At 47.3% G+C, this 23,297-nt stretch overlaps 1 protein-coding gene and 1 long non-coding RNA gene across 2 annotated transcripts in view; one reads left to right on the plus strand and one right to left on the minus strand.

Annotated features, from left to right (window-relative positions):
- Nucleotides 1–1,633, minus strand: part of Sel1l3 (SEL1L family member 3) — a 101,872-nt gene extending 100,239 nt beyond the window's left edge. The window contains exon 1 of the mRNA XM_004847190.2: nt 1,454–1,633. Within this exon, the coding sequence (XP_004847247.1) occupies nt 1,454–1,618 (165 nt within the window). The 5' untranslated portion in view covers nt 1,619–1,633. The remainder of the gene's footprint in view (nt 1–1,453) is intronic.
- LOC110349679 (uncharacterized) overlaps nt 727–23,297 on the plus strand; it is a 31,808-nt gene continuing 9,237 nt past the window's right edge. The window contains exons 1-2 of the long non-coding RNA XR_002395838.2: nt 727–867; nt 22,712–22,907. This is a non-coding gene — a long non-coding RNA (uncharacterized LOC110349679). The remainder of the gene's footprint in view (nt 868–22,711; nt 22,908–23,297) is intronic.

The following is a 23,297-nucleotide window of genomic DNA, read 5'->3' on the forward strand; positions in this document are numbered from 1 at the left end:
ATGTGTTGTGGCAGTTTTATTTATGAGCCTGTGTGCTGTAACCCCATGGCATAAATATTAAATAATAATATCCCCTGGGTGAAAAAAAAATCATTCATGTCAACTGACAACTTCTTATGAAAATATGAAGTAAACCCAACCACAAAACTTGGTATTGACTAATTTTAGAAATTCAAGTGAAGGAATGGCTTGCTCAACAGGTAGATGCAAAGGCAGAATTACAATTTGCATTTTTACACTCTCTTGCTTCAAGAAATGCAACATCCAAAAAGTAAAGAGTGTTTAAAAAAACACTCGGGCTGTGTGTCAATTTTTGGTAGACTCAAAATCTAATTTCTACCAGTATCCCCTAGGCAGTTTTTAGTTTCTGAGAAGAAACTACTCCAAATAATGACAATGTCACATAAATGAGAATTCTGGACAATGACACTGCTCTTTTTTTTTTCTTTTTTTTAGTATTCTGTGAATTTCCTATTACATCAGTTTCATGATTCAGCATTTTCCATTTTATTTATTTACAGTAATATATGGCAAGATAACCCTAGGTTTCTGCAGGATCCTGGAACATAAGGTAGGCTGGGCTGTAAAGGTGCCGCCTTCTGTAAATTGACTATTGTTTAAGGGAATTCAAAAACAGGAAAAAGCAAGCCCTGAAAGGAGCTGAGAAAATTTACCCCACTGTGTTCTGAGGGTACCAATGACTCTTGTATTTAAAATGAGTTGGTTCTGAAAAATAGGGTACTGCCATTTAGGTGACTAGTACAACAGAAGCCAGAAAGTGTGCCAATCGCAAACTGACACGGATAAGCCAAACACAGTCTCTGAAATGACAATGTTCAAGATGCAGCTAAAGTCACCACTCTGAAGGTAAGCGTGTTACAAAGAACTAGATTTCTTTTTGGCATCCGCAACTTAGCTGGAGTGACCAAGGAGGAGTTGAGGAGCGCTGAAAATGCGAGGTGCGTTGGTACGAAACCGTCCGGGCCTGAGGACCCCCGAAGAAACTAAAGGGGTGGGGGAGTCGAGGATGCCAAGTGCGTAGGGCGAAGTTGGGCACGGGAAGAAAGGGGGGTTGGAGGCAAGAGAGGGGAGCCCGGGAAGGGTGGAGAGCAGAGCGCGGCGGGCAGAGGAGCCAACGCTGGGTGGCTGGTGAGGCTGCCAGATGAAGCGGAGGGCATGAGGGGCCTCCAGGGGGACCCCACCCGGGTCTGCAGCGAGAACAGGACCGACAGCGACAGACTGGAGCAACAGAGTCGCCCGGCCAGTCCGGTGCCTGCGCCTCTCTGGGCGCCCGGGGAACCATCCAGTTGCCCGAGCGCCCGCGGCTACGCGGCGGGGAAGAGAGAAAACTAGCAGCGCGGCGCCCGCCCCGAGTGCCGGGGGTCCCTGCCGCCCCCACCCGCGTCCCCGGGTCCCCGCGCGGGGAGGACCCCGAGCAGGGTCCGGCGCTCACCAGGTAGCAGAGCAGGAGCAGCGTGCCGGCTGGGCGGCCGCCAAGGCCCGGGGGCACCGCGCCGCTCGGGGGGGCCATGGCTGAGGCTCGGACGCCGAGCGCAGAGGGCGGCGGGGCTGGCTGCTGCCGCCGCGGCCACCAGAGCCCCGCGCCGCGCCGCTGCATGGCGAGGCCGCCCGGCTCCCGGCCGGAACAGGTCACCTGGTGCAGGGACCTGCCCCCGCCCGAGGCGCCACCTTCCCTCCGCCCGCCCCCGGCCGGGCCGGCCGCCGCGCGCTGGGCCACCTGCCGCCACCGCCGGACCAGCCGGCGTAGCCACGGCCGCTCCCGCCGTCGCCGCCCCCGCAGCCCCAGCCGCGCGCGGCTCCTCCCCGCCTCCTGGTGCCCGTCCCCTCCCTCCCTCCCTCCTCCGGCTCCCGCCCGGCCCGCCTCCCGGCCGCTCCCTCGGCCCCCTCGGGGCGGGGGCGCCCAGCAGGTGCAGACCGACCGCGTCCCGCCCCCGCCGCCACCGCGCGGGTCGCCCTGCCCTTTCTTCCCCTTCCTCCTCCGCCCCCCTCCCCGCTCTCGCTCTCCGCGATCCTCCTCTCCCTCCGTCCCCCACTTTAGCTCTCTACCTCACCCCCTCTTTTCTCCACTTTCTCCCTCTCCTCCGCATCCTCCTCGCCAACTCCCCTGTCCTTCTTCCCCTCCTCCCTCTGGCCTGCTCCCTCTCCCACCCACCCGTGTCCCCGGCCGGCCGCGCAGCCCGGTTCCCGCCCTGGCGATGGGTTTGTGTGGTTGCTTTTTTGGCTGGGGCGCCATTCCCGCAAGGCGCGGGACGCGTGTGCCCCCTGGAGTTGGTCACGCTGCCGCCCGGCTTCCTGTCCTGAAGGCTGGATTTTGACCCCTGCCCACCTCCACCTGTCCACCTGCGGGGCTGGGGCTGCAGTCCTGAGCGCACAGCGGCCCAGGCTGCGCCCCACCCCGCCGGCTGATTGGCGACACGTTCTGGATGTTTCCCGAGGGTTTTGTGCGGTGCCGCCGCCGCTGCCGCCGCGCTCTTTGTTTTAATTGTCCGGAGTATTGGCGTCCAGAGTGGGTTTGTGTTTGATTTGCATCCCTGTTCTGGGGTTTCCACTTTGGACCGAAAAGAAAATGAATTAATTAGGCCAGCACCATTGTACTCAAGACCCAAATGAAAGGGGTGAGGCCCTTGAAGTGCGCAAACAGCTTTTTAAAAAATCAGGACACATACTCCTCCAGCCTCGGGGACGCAGGTTGGGACGCCTGCTTGGGTTCTGCAGCCAGGAGGAAACAGGCCGCGGGGGGGACGGGACCACCAGCCCAGGGAGCGCCCTGGAGGGCTGGGAAGAGCTTGGCAGTGTCCAGCGGCTCTGCGAACTGCTGCCCCCCACCCCTCTGCTCTGAAACAGTTAACCCACCTTGGAAAGTTCACAGAAGCTTCCCCTTGGCGCGGGTGGATTTGTGCGGATTGGAACTAAGAATAGATTGGGAGTCTGAGAGGACACGGCCCTTTCCCTGTGGAGGAGCCACGACTGTGGGTCAGGTCCTGATAGACATGGGGCTGAGGATGGCAGCAGTGACAGGATGCCAGGGATGGACAGGCCAGCCCCAGGTCCTGCACCTGCTCTTGGCCATCTCCCTCCGGGCCTGGCCGAACTGGGGATGTCTGGCAGCTGAGTCATCCCTGACTTTTTTTTAGGTCACATAGGAGCTGTGGCCCAGTCTCAGACCCCTGGCTCCCAGTCACAAACTCCAAAGTAAAGCCTTATCACCAGTGGTTCTCAAACTTCGGCCTGATCTGAAACTCTTGCAGGGGCTTTAAAAACAGGCAGCTGGAGTTCACCTCTAGAATTTCTGTTTCACTGGGTCCTGGGGCTTGAGAAACTGCCTGTCTGACAATCTCCAGGTAGTACTGTGGCCACTGATCCAAAGACCAAACTCCCAGAACCCCTGGCTTACGGGAACAGGGCTATTCCCACCTTCTGTCATCCAGCTGCTACCACATGAAAGCATTTGGTGGGGGGAGATGTTCCCACTCTCCCTGTCCCACTTCCACAGAAACAAAGCTCTCAGAAGTCTCCCCATGTGATGCAGAAAGCTATTCATTGTACTAAGTGTCCGGGAACAAAAGATTGAGTCGCTTTGTCCCAAGTCCTGCCTTTATTTTTCCCATCAGGCCAAAATACAGACTATACTTGCATCACCTGTCCAAGGAGAATTGTGGGATGATTCCGGAAAGGGGCTTGCTGAGGTGCCACCGTATGTGTGGGGCTTCCACCTGTCTTCCTGGGCCTCTCTTGGGAGTTTCTTCCCTCCCCATGGCACCCAGATTCCCTCAGGGAATGGAATGGTGCCCTCAGGATGTTTGTAATCAGGATTCATGCAATCGCAGTTTCAAACCTTTGCAGGGATTGAGCATTTGCGTTTACCCAAGTGGTGTCCAAGCAGAGGTGCCTGTAGGGGCTGGGCTATATTTAACCTGGTACTGTATACCCAGTGGCTCACTTGTGTATCTTCCGTGGCAGCCGTCACCACCCAGGCCCTGGGATCCAGCAGTGGGCAGGACCATTCACTCTGCCAGGAGCAACAGGCATTTGGGAAACTGGGTTCTCCAAAAGTGACTTTTGAGCCGTTTGGCTGCCTCGGGCAGCAGGCAGTGAGATTGCTGGATTAATCCTGTTTGGAGAGGGGAGCAAGAAGGTCAAGATTTCTTTTCTCAGTAGAGTGTGATGGTTTGATCTAGAAGACAGAGTCGCTTATTACCTGGGTCTCCCCTCTAGCATTTTGTGTCAGTAATTTGAGAGGTGTAGTTTGATTTTAGAAGAAGGCCATTTATTGAAAAATAAATATACTTCTCCTCTTGCCCTGTGGAAGGGTTTGAAATTCTACTATTCATTGGTTTGAATTAAGTTTTAATACGCCACTAAAATCTGAAAGCCTCCAGGAGAGACTATGAACTCGGCTCTCCCATGCCTGCCTTAGTGTGAGTTAGTTTATCACATCTCCTTTTGAGAGCCTCCTTGGGGAGCCAGGATAAGGGAACCACTCCACATCCCAGCAGTGAGAGGGACCGACCGAGGTGACAGAGCCTTGAGCGAGGTCAAGATCTGAAGGGGAAGAGCCACGGGCCTGGGGCAGAGAGCTGAGGCAGGTGCCCTGGCTGAATATACCAGCCTGGGTGGGTATAGCCTGGTGTCTTGGGCCAGGTGTCCTCAGACTCTGAAATAGCTGAAGATCAGTAAACTCTCAGGGACCAACACAGTTGGCCAACTATTAACTTGCCAAGTAAAAATGCTTTTTCAAAAAACAAACTAAAACATGCTATGGTCTATCAACATTATTTTATTAAATCAGTCTTCCTTCATCCACTCCCACATCCGTACTGGGGATTAAACCCAGGGCCTTCACACAGAGCTATATCCCCAGCTCCTTTTAAAATTTTAATCTCTAATTTTGAGACAGATTGTCACCAAGGCCTAGTTGCCTAGGCTGGGCTGGAACTTGTGATCCTCCTGCCACTCAGCCTCCTAGAGGGCTGGACTATAGGTATAGGCCCCAAGCCTGGTTAATCACCAAAAAATTAGGAAGGACCCAACATCATGATTTTTTTAAAAGGCCCTTGACAGAATGTAATTTGCTTGGGAAAAACACCCTGCTTGTCTTTGTCTCCTTTTGCTGGGGGCCAGTAGGAACTGAACTGGCGCTATCCAGGCTGGGAACTTTCTGGGCAGTCAGAACACCCAGCAGAAAGGATCTGTTCCCGCAGAGACACAGGACCCCTTTGCAAGAAGGGGTGGGGAAGGCACCCCATGCAGTGGAGAACCCCCTTCTCCCCATTCCCTTCCTGTCCTGCATAAATTGCTGGGGCCCAGAGGCCATCAGCTCTAGGGAGCTTCTTGGGTCAAAGTGAAGCAGGACTTCACGACAAACAAGTCCTTCCCAGCCTTGGGCAGCCCCCAACACCCTCCTCTCCCGTGTCGTTCCTTGTTCTGGTACAGATGAAATCGACAACAGCTATGCCCTGTAAACAAAGTTGATGACACTCTGCTCTCCTATGATTCATAAGACTGTCTTCTTTCAAGGCAAAGTTACAAAACTGTCTGCCCTTGTCCTGTTCCAGTAAACTCACCTGCTATGTCCCTAGAAAGACCACCCCCTTCGCCAAAATGCAGACCAGCTGGAACTTCTCTTTGTTCAACGCTCTTCCTTTGGACAGGAGTCCGTTGAGCGGGTGTTCACCTTCAACCTGAAATAAAGTCCTCCTGTTTCAGTCCGTGGGTCTCTCCAGTCTCTTGGATTCCTGCAACGTAAGTGCCATCTGCCAGTTGTCCCCAGACCCTGGGCTATTTCCGCTGATCTTATGGCGGTGGGTTGGCCTGCTCTCCAAGTAGCCTGCAAGTGCCCTGAAAGCAGGTGTTTCTAGTCCTCTCTGTGCCCCATGCCTCTTGCACAAGAAGTTCTCAGGCGTAGTCACAGAGTAAAATTGAATCCAACATCCTCTTTCTTTTCTTTTTCCATTCACTGTCCTCTCCCCATCTATGTCCACACTCAGAGTTGTCTAGAATCCTGCAGTCTTTTTGCCTGCCGTACCCCCTCCTCCTTCCTTTAATTTCAGTTATTCAGAATGAAAGAGAACTTCGACATTTGCCTTTTATATCAAAATAGAAGGGAAGCTAGCTGTCAGCCTACACATTCCCCATCCCGATGCTGAAATCTTTTTGTTTTGCCACAATGACCTCTGGGATCTAGCAAAATCCTGTGTGCCAGTTTTTATGTTCACTATTTCCATTTTATCGTGACCTCTAGATTTTACCTTCCCTGAACCCATTTCCTGCCTCTGCTCTTTGTTCTGCATCCTCTGCACTTACCAGGCACCTCCTATTCCTCAGATGCCAGCCTGGGCTCCCCAGCCCCAGCCCATCTTCTCGCTTTGGGGTCGCTGACCCATAGCCTCTCCTGGGGACTCTGTGAGCTGCAGGGAAGAGTGATGGAAGCAGCCCTATAGGCTGAGTGATTTTTCCCGGTTTGTACGGGAGGACAAAGGTCTCAGAATCACTGGGTCTGCAGCCCTGGCATGCTCTGGGATGAGCTCTATTTCTGGGCCTGTCAGATGAAATGCTGTTGCTCCTAGTTATTTTTGGTTCTTTGCCCTTCGGAATAGGTGCATATTCAGCTCAATTCTTGCCCCCACCCCGAGCCAAGGAGAGGCAACCCTTAGCCCATCTTCCCAGTGTCAGGAGCACTTGTGCCCTTCGGCAGCTGCTACCAACAGAAGCTCCTGGGCTGTGTGTGGTTTTCTGTTCGGTGCCCAGGTGAGCAGCAGGGAAACCCATTCTCTGGCCCTCTTGGAGCACGGATGAAGAGCTCTGTGTGAGCATCCTCGGCAGGTTCAGCCAGCTGTTCACAGCCTCCTCAATTGCCAGTTGCACATGGGTCTGCTTCCTGCCCTGTGGGCGTGGTTGTAGAAACTTCACCATCATTTTGGGGGCTTGGGGTGGGATGGGGAATTTCAGGCTCAGTAAGCACAGAAATAGCTGAGGCTCTGAGGAAGGATGGTACACGGTCAAGGGCATATGTCAGAGGGGACCTTTGTTGGTAACGTGTGTGAAGAAGGAGGACAGCAGAGAGAAGCTGGGTGTGAATGTGCAGATCCACTCAGGACAGGGAGTGAGAGGACAGAGTGAGGGTGCCCAAGGAGAGAGTGTCAGGATAAATCACATGGGAGGGAGCAAGTATGCTGGAAAGTCAGGAAAAACCAGTTGTACCTACCAGTCCTGACAATATCTTACAACTGCATCCCACAGCAGAACTAGTGACTCCTAGGCAGGCAGCAATATCGACTCATGGCTTTCAGTCTATCCATTAAGAAACAGTATCACACAAAAAAGAAACTTTGTGATCAACTGGACACTTGGTAAGGTACATGAAGTCAAGAACAGCATAGCAAAGGGACATCTAGACCTGATCCTCTTAGTAACTCATTTCTCTACATCTTTTCATGGAGAGATTTCTTTTTAAAGCTCCCATCAGTATCACTGTGATGCATTAACATTAATTCACTTAATCCTCATGACAACCCTGAGAGGTAGGCATAATCACTATCACCAACCTCATTTTATAAATAAGGAAACTGAGTCATATGAGAAGTCCCAGGTCTGTGGCCTGGAAGCAGCACAGACAGCCCCAGCCCCTATTCTGGCAGTTTCGCTGAAGGCTAGTGCTCACACCACTATATTGAGTCTCTGACTACATGTTACACCATGTGTTGGGGACCCCCACGTGGGTTTCGGACTTGGATTTCTGCCAGTGCATCAGTGAATCCTTGTGAACGCCTGTCATCATGACAGACACATCTATTCTGGCCCACCCACCACTTCCTGGCTGTGTTAACTGGGGATTGAATCCCCCGGTGAGCTACATGTTCAGCCTTTTAAACAAATTGTTTGAGATAGGGTCTAAGTCATTAAGTTGCCCCGGCTGGGCTCAAACTCACGATCCTTCTGCCTCAGCCTCTCAGAGTGCTAGAACTGCAAGCATGTGCCCCTGGGCCTGGCTTCCAACTCCAAGTCACTAATCATTTTTGAACCTCAGTCGAAACATCTGTAAAAATGAGGATACAGTTGCTGATCTGTCCATTTATACAGTGTTGTGAAGCCTAGGTAAGATAAGATAGTGAAGATGCATGGTGCATGACAACTTGTCAAGCACTAGACAACAAGAAAGCATTGTGTATTATTCATACTTGCCGACTTCTAAAAAAAGCTCACGAAGAAATATACATCTCTTGTAAGAGTCTTAGCCAGGCATGGTGGTGCTTGACTGTAATCCCAGCACACTGGGAGGCTAAAGCAGGAGGATTGTAATTTTGAGCCCAGTTTGGGTAACTTGGTGACTTAGCATGTCTCTCTCTCTCCTCTCTCTCTCTCTCCCTCTCTCTCTCTCTCTGTCTCTCTCTCTGTCTCTTTCTCTCTCTGTGTCTCTCTCTCTCTCTGTCTCTCTCTCTGTCTCTTTCTCTGTGTGTGTCTCTCTCTCTCTTTCTCTCTCTCTCTCTCTCTCTCTCTCTCTCTCTGTCTCTCTCTCTCTTAGCAAGGGAGGCCAGGGGTGTAGCTCAGTACAAAGACCTTGGGTTCAATCCCCAGTACCACCACCCCCTGCCCCCCTAAAAGAACCTGGGAAATAGTTTAAAAAGGCATAAATACCAGCAGTAGCATGTCTCCAAAGATGACCCCACCCATGACCACTTCTCCATTTAACCCTGAGGGAAGTCCCCCTTGTGCTGTTTCTGCTGAGAACAGCCACCTGCTATGTGAGCTGTGGGAAAGCCTGACTTAGCCAAGTGGAAAGAGAGCGATGCTCTGCCCACCCACAGCCATCCTCCAGCCCAGCCCAGGAGCCAGACACAGGAATGAGCAAACCATCTCAAACACCAAGAGTTTCCAAGCGAAGACTGCTCAGACGAGTCTTGCCAACTTGCTGAACCATGGAAGATAAAAATAAAATGTTGTTTTGAGTCACTAAGTTTCTGAGTAGTTTGTTCACAGCAGTAAATAACTGAAACCATGCATTGGCTAATACTGTATTAGTATTTTAACTAAACAGTATCATTAGCTCTGAGCTTCCTAGCCTTCAAAGCGAAAAGAAGACCTGGATAGATGATACAAAATTTTTTTATCTTGAGGTATTGGGAGTTTCCTGAGTGGAGAGCTCATCTTACTGTCTCCTTGTAGTTGAATCAGAATGAAAATTAAGCTCTCATTACAAAAGAACCTCTCCTGTCTTTACCAAAATTACAGTCACACAAAGTCTGCAATTTGCCCTGCCAGAGCAGACCAAAAAATTGTAGTTATCACAAAGAAGAAAATGTCCCTTGTACCTGGCCCACCTCTCTCAGGGTGGAGTTCAAGCCCATTTTCTCCTGTTTGGTTCTCAGTGTGTCTTGTACTTCCTGCCCTCTCCCTGTCCCAAATTAAGCACAAACAATCTCAGTGACTTCAGGGTCATAAGCAGGATTAATGATTAAAATAGAAATGCTGAAAATAGTTGAAACTGAAGGAGATTGGATGATTTATTCAAACCTTCAGGAAAAATCACTATTCAGCCCAGAACTGAAATTTAGACCTGAGTTTCCTAATCAACTAGAAAGTAACTCTTCCTTGGAGCCAACCCCAAACAGAAAAAGGAGAAAATACATGAAATGTATGCACATCTGTCCTTGAGTCCTGCAGAGCTGGTGTCTGCGAGATTGGAAAGCACGTCTGACAGTCCTCTGGGTGCTTACCTCTCCTGGTGTTGCTGAAGCCTTCTTCAGTAAGTGACCTGCAAAGTCTGCAGGACAAAGGGCATGAAGGTGAAGGAGAATGTGTGACTCCCATTCTCCCTGGTGTGGCTCTGGGGAATGGGCACCCCTTGCCTGCTGGTCCCGTTCTTAGACAGGTAAGGATGACATTGTGAAGACAGAGGGAGGACACTCTTGGGAAGAGGAGCAATTGCAATTATAAAGCCACAAGCCAAGGGATGCCGGGGGCCATCAGGTGGTGGCAGAGGCCATGAAGGCTTTCCCCTGGAGGTTTTAGAGGGAGCATGGCTTTCCCAGTACCAGAGTTTTGGATTTCCACCTTCCAGAACTGCAGGACTATAAATTTCTGTTGCTTCAGCCCACCCAGAATGTGGCACTTTGCTCCTGGAGGCCTAGAAAACCAATACATAGCTAGGTATTCATTTTCCACACCATTTTAGCCAATGTCATTGGCACCTACTATGTCCTTGGCTCTGTGCTGAGGTCTGGAACCCAGGCTCAAGGCTCCACATTAACACCAAACACACAGAGATTCCTGATGCTTTCCCCTGTCTTAGGCTCCCCACAATGTCCTCACACCCAAGGACCCCCTACCTTCTTTCAGGATGGTGCCTGTGCCCACAGCTATCTTGAAATTTTTTTTTTTTTTTTTTTTTGGTACCAGGGATCAAACTCAGGACCTTGTGCTTGCAAGGCAGGCAGCAGAACCACTAAGCTAAATCCCCAGCCCACCCACAGCTATCTTAGAGACACTCGGTGTTGGGACTGGAAGCAGCTTTGGTGATTCACCAGCCCCCTGGTTTTCTAGGTGTACAAAGGGTTGTGCCACAGATAGGAAGGTGGCATTGGGCTCAAACATCTTTTCACTCCCTGACTGTGTTAATTCATGTTATCAATCAACTCTACAAATCTCAAATGTTTGCCAAATAAATATTAAATTATTAATGACTAGTTAAGACAACATGTTCCACCTCCCAGAGGTCTTTGAGTAGAGAACAATACCTTACGAGAGAGTGACTTTCCAACAGTGGAATGTGGTACAGAAGTGTAATGGAGATGGAAATTTGGGAAGAGAGGACAGGGTTTGGGACTAATCCTTTGTTGCACAGCCCTAAAGCAACTTCTGTGTCAGCTCAGTGCAGGACTGGCTCCCTGGGAAATTCTGGAAGTGGGCTGAGGAGAAGCTGGCCATCCTGTGTGCTTTGAGGGGCCATGCAGGTTGTGACGGATATCCTTCTAGATGCAGAAGGAAGCTCTGGCCTCATTATACGCATGTACCACGACTGCTGTTTTAAACTCCAATACTGCTGAACAATTCAGAAATAGATCCATTATAGGTCTGCTTTAGCCCCAGGGCTTTAACACAGGTCACTAGAAAAATCCCAAGATTTCACAGTAATTCAAACTCTTAAGAAGGAAAGGGAAGAAATTCTCTTCAGCCCTTCCACTCCCCACTGCTCCCCACCCCCAGCCTCCTGGAGAGCACTTTATTTCTCTAGTGCTTTGGAATAAATAGCTCTTACAATGAACTTGAAATCTAAATTTTTCTTCAGCTATTAATTGGTAAGAGCAGCTCATTTTACCTTTCGTGCTCTAGAGTAAGATTATAGTATAAATAAACTGGGTCAGGTTTAGTGGGATGGACGTGAACAGTTCTCTAATTTGTCTTAATCTCCAGTGAAGGAATAACTACGATTTGGACTTCAACATTCAATAAGCAGTAATGTCGTTCCTCATCCTCCATCTAAATTAGCCCACTGTTGCCTCCAACAGAATCCAGCAAACCCCAAGACCTCAGTTTTAACTTGCAATCTCTTTGTATTATTCTAGCTGATGGGAGAAAAGTCAAGGATGTGGGGGATTTGATTGAATTTATATTAATTTTTAGATGATCAGGATCTCTGTTTGACTTGAATCCAGTCAGGGAAAAGGGGTCAGTAAACAAGCGTTGCCTCTACCACTGGTACCCAAGCTGTGCTCAGCATTTCCTGAGACTGGATTCTCATTTTTGTGGCATATTAGAATCATCATCTAATTATTAATCTCACCCTTGAGCTCTTAGGAGCTTAGGATGCCCGTTGCAGTTAATGAAGTCATTTACCTATAGATCTGGTGCTCAATCACTGTGATGGACTGAGGGCCCACAATAGGGTAGGCACGGCTGGAATGGACAGAAGGGAGAAAGAGTTAAACAGAAGGAAATAAAGAACAGGAAAAAGAAAAAAGACCCAGGAAGGAGGAGGGAAGAAACCAAAACTAGATTGTCACTTCAAAACACCTCATTAGGGAAATGGGGCAGTAAAGGAAGAACTCACCAAGTAATATGTTTAAACTTTAATTAATTATTCATTTATATATATTTATGTGGCACACTTTCCCTAGGGAACTCAATATGCTTTGCAAGCTTATTAAATAATTAACTTTCTCAAATCTGAGTGAAGAGGAGAGACAGAAAACAACTCCAGAGCTGGCCCTAGTGGATTGGAGAGTGACAAGTATGTGTCTCGGTTGGGAGAAGCAACCCTTCTGCCACTCACCTGGGACTCTGGGACCCGGGACTCTCCAGGGGGCTAGAGTGCAACTTTGGTGTTTCTTCTAGTGCCTTCCACACTAAGCAGCTCTGTTTACATAGACAGACAAGACAGATAGAAAAAACGCACAAAGAAGTATGAATTACTATAAAAACCGAGAGTATTTAAAGGGAGGGTATTATTGTGAAGGTTAAATGGAATACATTTTTTAAAAAATACTGCCTTAAGACAAAAAATAAAAGGAAGTATTTCAAATCAAAAATATGTATTACAACATTAGATCAACAGAAATTCCAAAGGCCACATAATGACCAATAACATTTACTAAGTTGGATTTAAACACCTTTTGAGTTCCTAAAATTGTATCCTTCATGCATTGTTGACAGGACACAACTTTTTAAAAAATATCTGTAACCCAAGTGGTTTAAACCTCTCTCCAGAAACCATGCATGCATCTTCGAAACCACTGATGGGCAAAAACAGAGGCACAATACTGCAAAACTTAGGAAGGTATGGCAAAGAAGTGGAAGTGGCAGCTGCTCAGACACAGTGGTGAGTCTTGGAGTGGGAGTCACGAACTCAATAGCAGAGTCTCACCTTCCTGGGCCAAGTACTCTCAGTCAACCACAAGAGCAGGCTTGTGTTCACTGCATCTTAAAACAAGGAGATTGGAATTCATGTAGGACAGACCTAGTCCTTGGAGAGATCAGGGTAATTAAAACTCAACTTCACGGGCATGGTGGTGCAGGTCTGTGATCCCAGCACTTCAGGAGGCTGAGGGAGGAAGATAGCAAATTCAAGCCCAGCATGGGAAACTTTGTGACTTAGTGAAAACTTGCCTCAAAGTACAAAATTTAAAAAGGGGATGGCGAGATAGGTCAGTCAAAGGTCTTGGGCTCAATACCCAGACTAAAAACAAAAGCCTCATAGCTTGCGTTTGTTCAAGTATACATTGCCTGGGAGTTAATGTTAAGAAGTGGCCAAGCGATCTACAAAAAATTAAATGAGAGAGAGAGAGAGAGAGGGGCTGATCACAGGGAGAAAGATTTTCTCATATTTTAAAACAAGAGATGACTTTACCCTAAGATGACTATCAGGAAATTAAAGTAAAAAGAAGGAAAGGTGATGACTTGGAAGGGAAAAAACTTTTTTAAAAGAGCAAATAAAACCATTCTATTGATTCCCAACTCCACATGGAATCATGATTGCTTTCAAATTCTATTTTATTTTATGTGTGTGTGTGTGCATGCGTGCCTGTGTGCGTGTGTGTGTGTGTGTGTGTGTGTGTTACTGCTGATGGAACCTAGGTGTCTTTGCACTGAGGTACACTTTAGCCCTTTTGTTTTTATTTTGAGACAAGGTCTTGCTAAGTTACTAAATTGTCCAGGCTGGGTTTGAACTCAGAATCTTCTTACCTCAGGCATCCAGGATGCTGGGATTACAAGAACTTCTCTCTCTCTCTCTCTCTCTCTCTCTCTCTCTCTCTCTCTCCCTCCCTTTCTTTTTCTTTCTTTCTTTCTCTTTCACTTTCTTTCTGTTTCTGGGGTGACTTCTCTCTAGAGCTGTCTTATACTCAGACCAACTACGGTTTTCTACCTGCACTCAGAGTTTTAGAAGCTGTGGTCTGAATACATGCACACACATGGACCCCCTTCTGTTGAACCCAGTCCCCACAGTAATGATATTAAGGAATGAAGACTTTCAGGGGTAAATGGATCATGAGGGCAGAGTCCCCATGAACCACATTACTGCCCCGGAGCTCCTTTGCCCCTTCCACCTTTTCCAGGCATGGTACATGGTGTCATCTATGAACCAGGTGAGCCAGAAGCCAAATCTGCCAGCACTTTGACCTTGGACTTCCAGACTCCAGAACTCTGAGCAATAAACTTCTGTTGTTTATAAGCCACCCTATCTATGGTATTTAGCTCTTGAGCCCAAGATGGCCAAGACAGATAAATATAACTAATACCTTCTAATCTGAGATACCAAAAGCTTTTCCAAATTATGTAAGCCATGGTATTATGGATATGTTTAGGTAGTACTTTAGTATTCACTTTATGAATCTATTTGAGAATATTTGCTGTATCTGTTTTACATTATATACAGTTATATATAGAATAACATAACATATAACATTGTAATATATAATAGCTCTATAGCTACCTATTGAATGGTTCAAACTCACCTATACCTCATCTCAACTCACCAGATTTAAATCTATGATGGTAAACAGTGCTTTTGTGACACTTCTAAATCTTGCATTTCCAATTACATAGAAGGAACATCTGCTTACCCAGCCAGCTCAACAAAAAGAAATAGGCAAAATACCAGCAAAGACCTGGCAAACCCAAGGGAGAAAAGTAGTTGTCCTCAGAGGACAAGGCTGGGTCCTGATCGCAGTCTAGTTACCCCTCACACACAGCAGTGAGGGCCCCAGCCACAGCTTTTAGTTTTATTTTCCAAAAAGGACAGTGAAGCTCCAAAGAGATTTAGCCTTTTTTCAAGGTCACACACGGCCAGCATGGTAAAGAGGCAGGAAGCCAACGTCCTTGGTCCACAGGCTGCACAGCTGAGGCAGGGCCATGATTTCTGACGGAGCAGAGGACCCGGGCGGCCGACCCCTGTCAGAGCTTCTCTCTCTTGGGAAATTTTACACAGCTTTTCCAATTCCTCCAGACTACAGTTAAGCATCCAAATGATTCTATTATAGCTTTTAATACTCTGCCACCTCCCCCAAAAATGGAGGTGGGGGAAATGCTTAAAGTCTCAAGAGCCCAGAGAGCAAACAACCATTTCCTTTCTTATTTCTGTGCGACTGAAGAAACAAGCAAGGCTGTTTTTGCATTTCAAACTTTAAATTAAAAAAGCTGACCTGCAGAATCCTGTTCGACTTTACTCAGTGAGAAGGGGGGACCTGCCCTGGCCGAGAGTTTAGAACGAGGCTGACGTGGGTGTTTTCCATCTACATGCTGTGGTCTAAATAGTTGGAGAAATAAAGATGACTTTAGGTTGAAAAACTCTGTGTTCTCTAGAAAAAAAATGTAATGTAAAACAATCCTCAAATTACTAGCAATACTTGTTCTCATTTTATAAAACTTCCACACCAGATCCACTAAATATGAGTGCTCTGTTACAAAGACTCAAAGGGATGGAGGCTCGGTCCCCCCCGAGACACTGGCAATGTCTGGAGAAAGGTTTGGTTGTCACAAGTAGGTACAGAGGTGCTGGGCCATTGGCGTCTGGTGGACAGCGGCCGGGTTGTCATTAACATCACGGGACACAGAGCACAGCACGGCACCCACAATGGAGGAGGTGCTGACTCCAGGTACCGTTGCAGCTGAAGTGGGGAAGCCCTGTTCTGTGCAACCATAGTGAACAGATGATAACCAACAGCTCCCTCCCCACTTTCTCCCTTGTCCCCACACTTCCAGTCCCTCCAAGGTTCAAGACTTTGTTCCAATGCTATGCACGACAATAGCTTGAAACAAAAAGATTTTTTTTCAGATCTTTGGAATCTCTAAATGTTGAATACCTGGAGTATGGAAATGTTATTATGAGGTGTTTTATTATTAGCATTGGAAGTCGAGTCAGGAGTGGTTATATTTTCAGTTTGTCTTATTGAGTCTTGGTTGGGAATTGAAGCCCAGCACACAAAGGCCACAGATCACTTTTCAGGCAAGATTACACCAGATGCTTGGACACCTCATGTTCTATTAAAGTCGAAACCAAGCTTCCCTGTCAGGCCACTATGGAGAAACGCATTTGGGTTTGCAAGCAGCCCGAAAGGCTCACTGTGCACGGAGGGGAGAGCAGATCTGGACCACTGGAGCACTGGCCTCTGCCTCCCCTGAGTCCCCTATTATCCCCTCAGACCTGGGAGGTCTGCCTGCCAGTGGTCTGGGGACACCTGTAATTGAGTCAAGATGCCGACTGCACAGGGAGAAGTGAGGAGATCAACCACCCTCTCCCCTGGCTTCCCAGTCCCACAACCCATGCTGCAATCAGAGCCCTCCCTGTCCTCCGCCTAGTTTTCCATGTGTGCCAACCTTGCCCTCGAGTAAGGACAAAGCTCTTTCAGGTCCCACAAGCTCATGTCCACACCTTTCCCCCTCTCTGCCTGTGCCACACTGACCTTCATGTCTTCATGTGAGTCTCTCTCTCTCTCTCTCTCTCTCACCACAGGGCCTTTGTACAAGCTGTTCCTATTCCCTCAAGGTTCCCCTTTCTAATTCTTCACCCAGTTAACTCACGTGCTCACTTAAGACATACCCACTCAGTTACCACTTCCTCAAAGACCCTTTCCAGGCCTCCCTAAATCGAATCCTTGCAATACACATTTTTCGCTGCATTGCACTCTCCCTGCAGAGTACTGATACTGATGAGTACTCATACTGAAATAAAATCTGATGAGGACACCTCACTGTATCCTAAACACCAAGTTCAACACTCTGTATGGAGCAGGTGCTAGATAGCCTAGGTGCTAGGTTTTTTGCCTCACCATTTAATTTTAAAAATGAACAAATGAATGAAAGAAATGAATGAATGAAAAGAACCCTCCTGAGATTTCCAATCAGGAGCAGAGTCATAGCTCAGAGGCTGTGTGTATCCTGAGGTCCAGGTAGCATCTGGCTTGTCAGCGAGACTGGAATTTAGATCATTGCAAGGAACAGAAAAAAACCTTCCTACAAAACATGGAACTGAGAAAAAATTGTATACCTCACTTAGCACGTCATTAATTTGGAGAACAACTCCCACTCTCTGCTCTATGATGAAGCCAACATCCAGATTCTCACACAAAGCTGGCTCCCCTAGAATTCTCTGTTCTTCCTTCTCTTGGCCCTGCTGTTGCCTAAATACAAAATACGCACACCTGCGCCATTTCTGTATATTTTTTCTCCAGCGAGGTGAACCTCTCTTCGTCAGTTATGTGTTGTGCAGCATCCACCAGGCCAGCACTGCTGCTTGAGACATCTAAATATGACTTTGAGAAATGAATCTGTCTTAGATGTACAAGCATACAGTCACTGTGATGAACATGACTGCAATGTTTGAAATCTCTAAATAAAGAGATGCAGCACTTTTTGCATATTCATTGCCAAAATGAACATTATATAGGGTGCCTGCTTTTGTAAGCATTTGAATAAAGCACAAGGAGAGAATGTAGGTTTATTTATTATCAAGGAAACAACTCCAGTTGACCAAAGGAAGAATTGTTTCTTCCACTATAAGAGCAATACGTACACAGAAGGCAGTTCTGTGTATTAGTCTCTGGGCAAAGCTTTATTTTTATATTATTGTGTCATTTTATGCACAGCCTCCAAGTGCCTCGTCAGTGACAGCCACTCATTAAATCATTTAAAGTATCATATAAAAATAAAGATGGATTTTAAGCTACACTGAGCCAGTCAGTCAGTCAGCAAATACTGATTGCTCCCTGCAGGGTCCCAAGTATTCTTTCAGGTGACGGAGGTACATGGGAAGGAAGTACATGGTCCATTACCTGGAGAGGACTCAACAACTAACCAAAACAACAAAAAAGATGAACCCACAATCAAACTAAGATTATTTGGTCAAACACCACCTTGGCAGAAAGGACTGAAGATCAGCGGTAGGTCTACAGGCCCAGCCATAATGGTGGCAGGTACAGTGCTGGGTGGAGGAGGAAGCTGGTCCAGGAGAAGGAGAGTTCAGTAGAACATTAGAAAGCCATGAAACTGAATGAGGACCCTCTAGGAGGTCAGCTTGGTTAGTAAACAGTTGAGCTTCTCCACTGGGTGACAGGTGAAGCCATAGGATAGACTTGGCAGCTCATCCACAAGTATCATCCTCCTTGCTGCCCAAAAGATTTTGTAAATTTTCTATATAGGTGTGACTATCTCATGGTGAAGAATAAAATGAAACTCTTGAAAAGATGAAACACAAGAACCCTCGTGGATTGGAGATGAGAGTGCAGATGGGTTTGATCATTCTGAAAAACCATTTGATAACATCCACTAAGTTAAATATGCAAAACTGCATCATCCTGCAGTCCACTTCTAGATATATACAGATGCATATTCTTGTGCACCAACAAATATTCACGAGAACATTCAAGGCTGTATTGTTGATAAATAACCAACAACCGAGTGCAACCTGAATGCCCATCAGCAGTGATATGTATTATTAATATTCTTTGATGTATTCATGTAATTAATTACTACATAGCGTTGAAAATGGTGACCTAGAACTACACACAGCAGCATAGATGAATCTCATAAACATTGTACTGAGTGAAAGAAACCATTCACAAAGCAACTCATAATGTTTGATTTTATTTATACAACATTTTTTAAAAGTCAAAGCTAAACAATAGTATCCATGACCAGAATAGTGGTTGGTTTCCTTTGGAGAAAAAATACTGAGGCAGAACAGAGGCTGCTGGGCCATTTGTTTACCTGATACTCATTTTGAAATAATTCACTAAGCTGTATGTTCACTTTTTGTGTACTTTTTGGAATATATGTTATAATTTGGAATGTATGTATATTTCAGGGATCAAAACATTTTCTTTTAAAACATGGAAACCTTTGAAAATAAAAACACTGAGAATCAAAGAAATAGATTGCTTGTGGGTGGGACTACCCCATACTCCAGCTGCCCCAACTTTGCAGGAGGGTGTGTTCACACTCCATAGTTAAGTTCAAGAGCCCTGGGCACAGGTGGTAGGAGTGGGAGTTAAAGATCACCGAGTCTGACCCAGGAGCTGGAAGGCAGGTGGGAATTTACCAGTTCTCTCTCCCAGCCTGGGGGCTGGGGTGTTCATCAGGGACAATTCCGTGGGAATTGTACCAAATGTAAGCACTAGATCAGTATTTGCCTGAAGAAGCCGGGGAATACATGTTCAGGATAGAAGTCAGAGGGCAAAGTTGGATTAGTGGCACCCAGTCACAGAGTTAACTGGTGGAACAGGAAGGAGGAAGCAGCTGGAGCTATGTTGCAGAGAAGTCTGGGACCTGGTTAGAAAACAGAAGAGAGGGGCTAGGGATTTAGCTCAGTGGTTCCACCGCCTGCCTTGCAAGTGCAAGGTGCCAAGTTCGATCCCTGGTACCAAGAAAGAAAGAAAGAAAACAGAAGAGTAAGTTGAAAGCTGGGGGAAGGGGGAAGGGGGAAGGGGGAAGGGGGAAGGGGGTAGGGGCTTTCTCACCTTATGCTGCCAAGTTACAGCATGAGGAGTCTAAGAATTCTGTTGTTGTTTGGTACCAGGGATCGAACTCAGGACCTTGTGCTTTTGAGGCAGGCGTGACACCACTGAGCTAAATTCCTGGCCCAAATCCAAGAATTCTGAACTTGAACCTAACCTAGGCTTGCAAGTGGTGAAGAAGGTGTGTGTGTTATTTATCAAGGCGGGACAGCAGGACACATTTTTATGGAGCAGTTTGTCTGCCTGATTTATAACTTGTAAATGTTTGGACATATGGCAGGCTGGCCTGCATCTGTACTACTGCCTCGGGGCCTGAGAATATTAGGGACATGCCTGCCAGAGCACCACGGCCCTCCTTTAGGAGAGACTGCCTCACTCCCAGAAGCACGTCTTGGCCACTTCTCCAGCTTAGCAAGAGTCTTGTGGAACATAGATTCTGAGATGTCAATGCCAGTTATTTGCCTTCCCCCATCCCCACTAGGTACAAACTCCACATCGATAAGCATGGCTTATCAATGACTTGTGATGGTTTGGACATGCACCTCCCCAATTCATGTGTTGGAGTCTTAATCTCCAAATTACTGTGTTAGTGACATTTGGAGTTGGAGCCTTTGGGAGGCAGGTAGGGTTAGATGAGGTCATGGATGTGGGGACCCCATGATGGGCATGGGTAGCATTAGGAAAAGGGGGAGAGAGGCCCAATCTAGCACACTTGTTCAGTCTCGCCATGTGATGCCCTTCTGCCAGGTTATGCTGCAGCAAATAGCCCTCACCAGATGCCAGCACCATGCTTTTGGACATTCCAGCCTCCAGAACCATGAGCTAAATGAACCTTGATTCTTTATAAATTACCTAGTTTGTGGTTTTCAACTATAGCAACAGAAAACAGACTATGACATGGTTCATTTGTGCCAACAAAAATGTTGAACAGGACAAGGGTAAGTTTGCAGTCTTGTGGTAGTATGTTAGAGATCCCCCTAAAGCTGACAGCTCATTAATCCACATGCTTTGGAGGGGGGTTGTGTGACCAACAACACAACCACCTAACTGGTTCTGTCCTATCCATGAGGATATAGTAAAAACTGCTCAAATTCTGCTACAATCAGTGGACTAGGTGTCTGTGGCAGGGTGCTGGACTCACTCTTCGGGTCCTGCCTACATTTGCTTGGCTTCTGGTGCTCACTGTCTCTGTCTTTTTTGCACACAATCCTCCATCCTGTGCTCCACTACTGGCTTGATGAGAGTGGTTGCACTTAGATACCTAATAAAGACAGAAGTGAGCAGTAAAAAGGATAATGAGATGACTTTCAAAGTGACCTCCGATGTTTCTGGTCTGATAGAAAAGGTGGCGATAACTTCGGGGAACCCAGGGGCAGAGGTCAGCAAACTTGATCTGTAAAATATCAAATCACAAATATCTCAGGTCTTGTACACCAGTCTCTATTGCAACGACTGAACTCTGCTGTGAAACAGCCACTGTATAGTTACCAGCTACAGCCAATAGTGTATTTTTCTGAATACAGACAGATAGATGGGCATGGCTGTGTTCCAATAAAACTTTATTGACAAAAGTAAGTGGCAGGCCAAGCTTGACATGCGTCCCCCTGTAGTTTGCACACCCCTGTTTTGAGGTATAAGTGCTCCCTGAAACTAAGCAAAGGATGTTGGGAAATGGATTACTTTTCTGAATGAGAAAAACAACCATGATAGTACTGCATGTTGTATTTAAGGTGGACCTTGGTGAGTAGCTCTGCTCTGCAGCTCAGAGCCCGTCAGAAGAATCCATTTAAATGCGACCCTTCTTGTACCCTTCCAGGCTCGAATTCACACTGAGTCCACCTTCTTCCCTTTGCCACTATCACATACACCATGCTGTCCAGCCATATGGTGCTCTTCTCTGTTTCCCACTGGTGGTGTAGAACCAGACTCAAATCCTCCTCTGCACTGCTGAGAAGACTCCATTGCTGCTTCCAGACTCTTACTTGTCCTTCAAGACAGCGTCCAAGTGTCTTTCTTTGCCTTGAATTTTTCCAGGTAACCCTAGGCTGGGTTAATTTCCCCTCTTCCATGTTCCCAGGGCACTTTGTACAGAACCATGGTTCATCAACCCAACTTCAGGGCCCTCTTCTAATTTACCTCTAATGGTTTAACCTTATCTTGTACAGTTTTGTTTGTTAATCTGCTCCTGCATTATTTGGTTGTGAACTCTTTTCAAACACAGGCTGTGCCTTATTAATCCTTGTTTACTCCTGGGTCAGCACTGAATCTGGCCTGGAAAGGGATTCTGAGCACATGTTTCCACACTTGTTTAACTCACCACAGAATCTGGTTGAGCTGAGGCCACTGGGACTCTGCGGAATGAGTCACAGTTGAGATTGTCTGCTATTTTCATAAGACAGTTTCAGTGACTTAATAAGCAAGTCTTCCTGACAAGGCACTTGGGAACTGTTCATAAATGATGAAATATTAAAATCAAATCAAGTTCAGAGGTAACTATATAAATCTCTCCTCCACCTACATCCTATGCTTCCTTCAAACCACAAGAAGTAATTGTTTTTGTTGATACCACTGTGGTGCATTATTTTGCACATGAATTTTCTCTTTCAAAGTTATCTCTTGAAAATCTCATGCTCATGTTGGATATGGGACCATGTTACGTCTTTTTTTAAATTTCTGAGTGCTTACAGATTTGATCTCCAGTTCCATTTAGAACACAGAGCAGTAATTTATTCATGGAACCTCAGTGGCCCCCAAGTGTGGCTGCAGTTCACCGAAGTGCCTTCTGGATGACGCTTCACAGAATCAAATCCAGGCCAGAACAGGGCGTGTGACGTGACATTCCAGGCTGATTGTTATGGTGTAGATCTAAAACATCCCCCCAAAGTCTCATGTATTCAGAGACGGGGCTTCTGGAAGGTGATTGGGCCATGAGGGTGTGATATTCATCAGGCTAATCCACTGTAAGTGCATAACTGAATGTGCTGTTAGGAAGTGGGGCCTGGTTGGAAGAGGCAGGTCACTGCGGCCTAACCTAAAGGGTGCGCTTCCTCCCCAGCTCCTCCTTTCTCTCTCTGCTTCCTGACAGCCGGGGGTTGAGCACCTTTTCCTGTGCTGTGCCTCTTTGCCATCCTGTTTCTGCCTTGGAGCCAGGCAACTATGGACTGAAACCATGAGCCTCTCCTTCAAGCTGTGGGTGTTCCAGAAGCAGGAAGGCAACTAAAACAATGCCTTCTCCATTGTTTATTCAGGGGGAAAAGTGAACTGGTGTTTGATATAAATACGCACGGAGTTACTTGAACCCTAGCACCCCATCAGGATTTCCGCAGCATTTACTTTCTGGATACCGCTCTTTCTACAAATGAACGAACAGGACCAAGAGGACAAGCAAGCCTGGGAGTGGGGGCAATGTACAATTCTGCACTGCCCACTGCCTCGACCCACATGGTAAGTGGGGGACTATTTTCTCTTATCCTGCCACTGCCCTAGCTGTGGACTTGTGGGGTGGGGACCAGGGGCAGTGGGATCAACATTTTGTACCTTGCACCCAGGTACCTCATAGACCCAGATGAAGTTGCAGCAAACGTTTCAGAGACTCGCCATGCCCACGACCCTGATGAACCCATGCTTCCTCTAGAACTTCACGTGGCTCATTTTTCCCAGGATTTCTTGAGGGAAACATTAGGTTTATGAGACTCTTCGTAGCTGGCAAGGTGGACTCCATCCTGTCCCAGTTAAACATCCTCTTCTTTTTCCTTTCATCTCAGTGCTTCCTTTGCCAGCCTCATTTGTTCTTCCCAAACCTGCCTCATCTGTTTGCACCTGCAGGGCTCGCAG

Source organism: Heterocephalus glaber, unplaced genomic scaffold (genome assembly GCF_053883595.1).
Source record: "Heterocephalus glaber isolate CG9 unplaced genomic scaffold, H.glaber_assembly_v1.0 deba00001509, whole genome shotgun sequence".
Taxonomy (NCBI): domain Eukaryota; kingdom Metazoa; phylum Chordata; class Mammalia; order Rodentia; family Bathyergidae; genus Heterocephalus; species Heterocephalus glaber.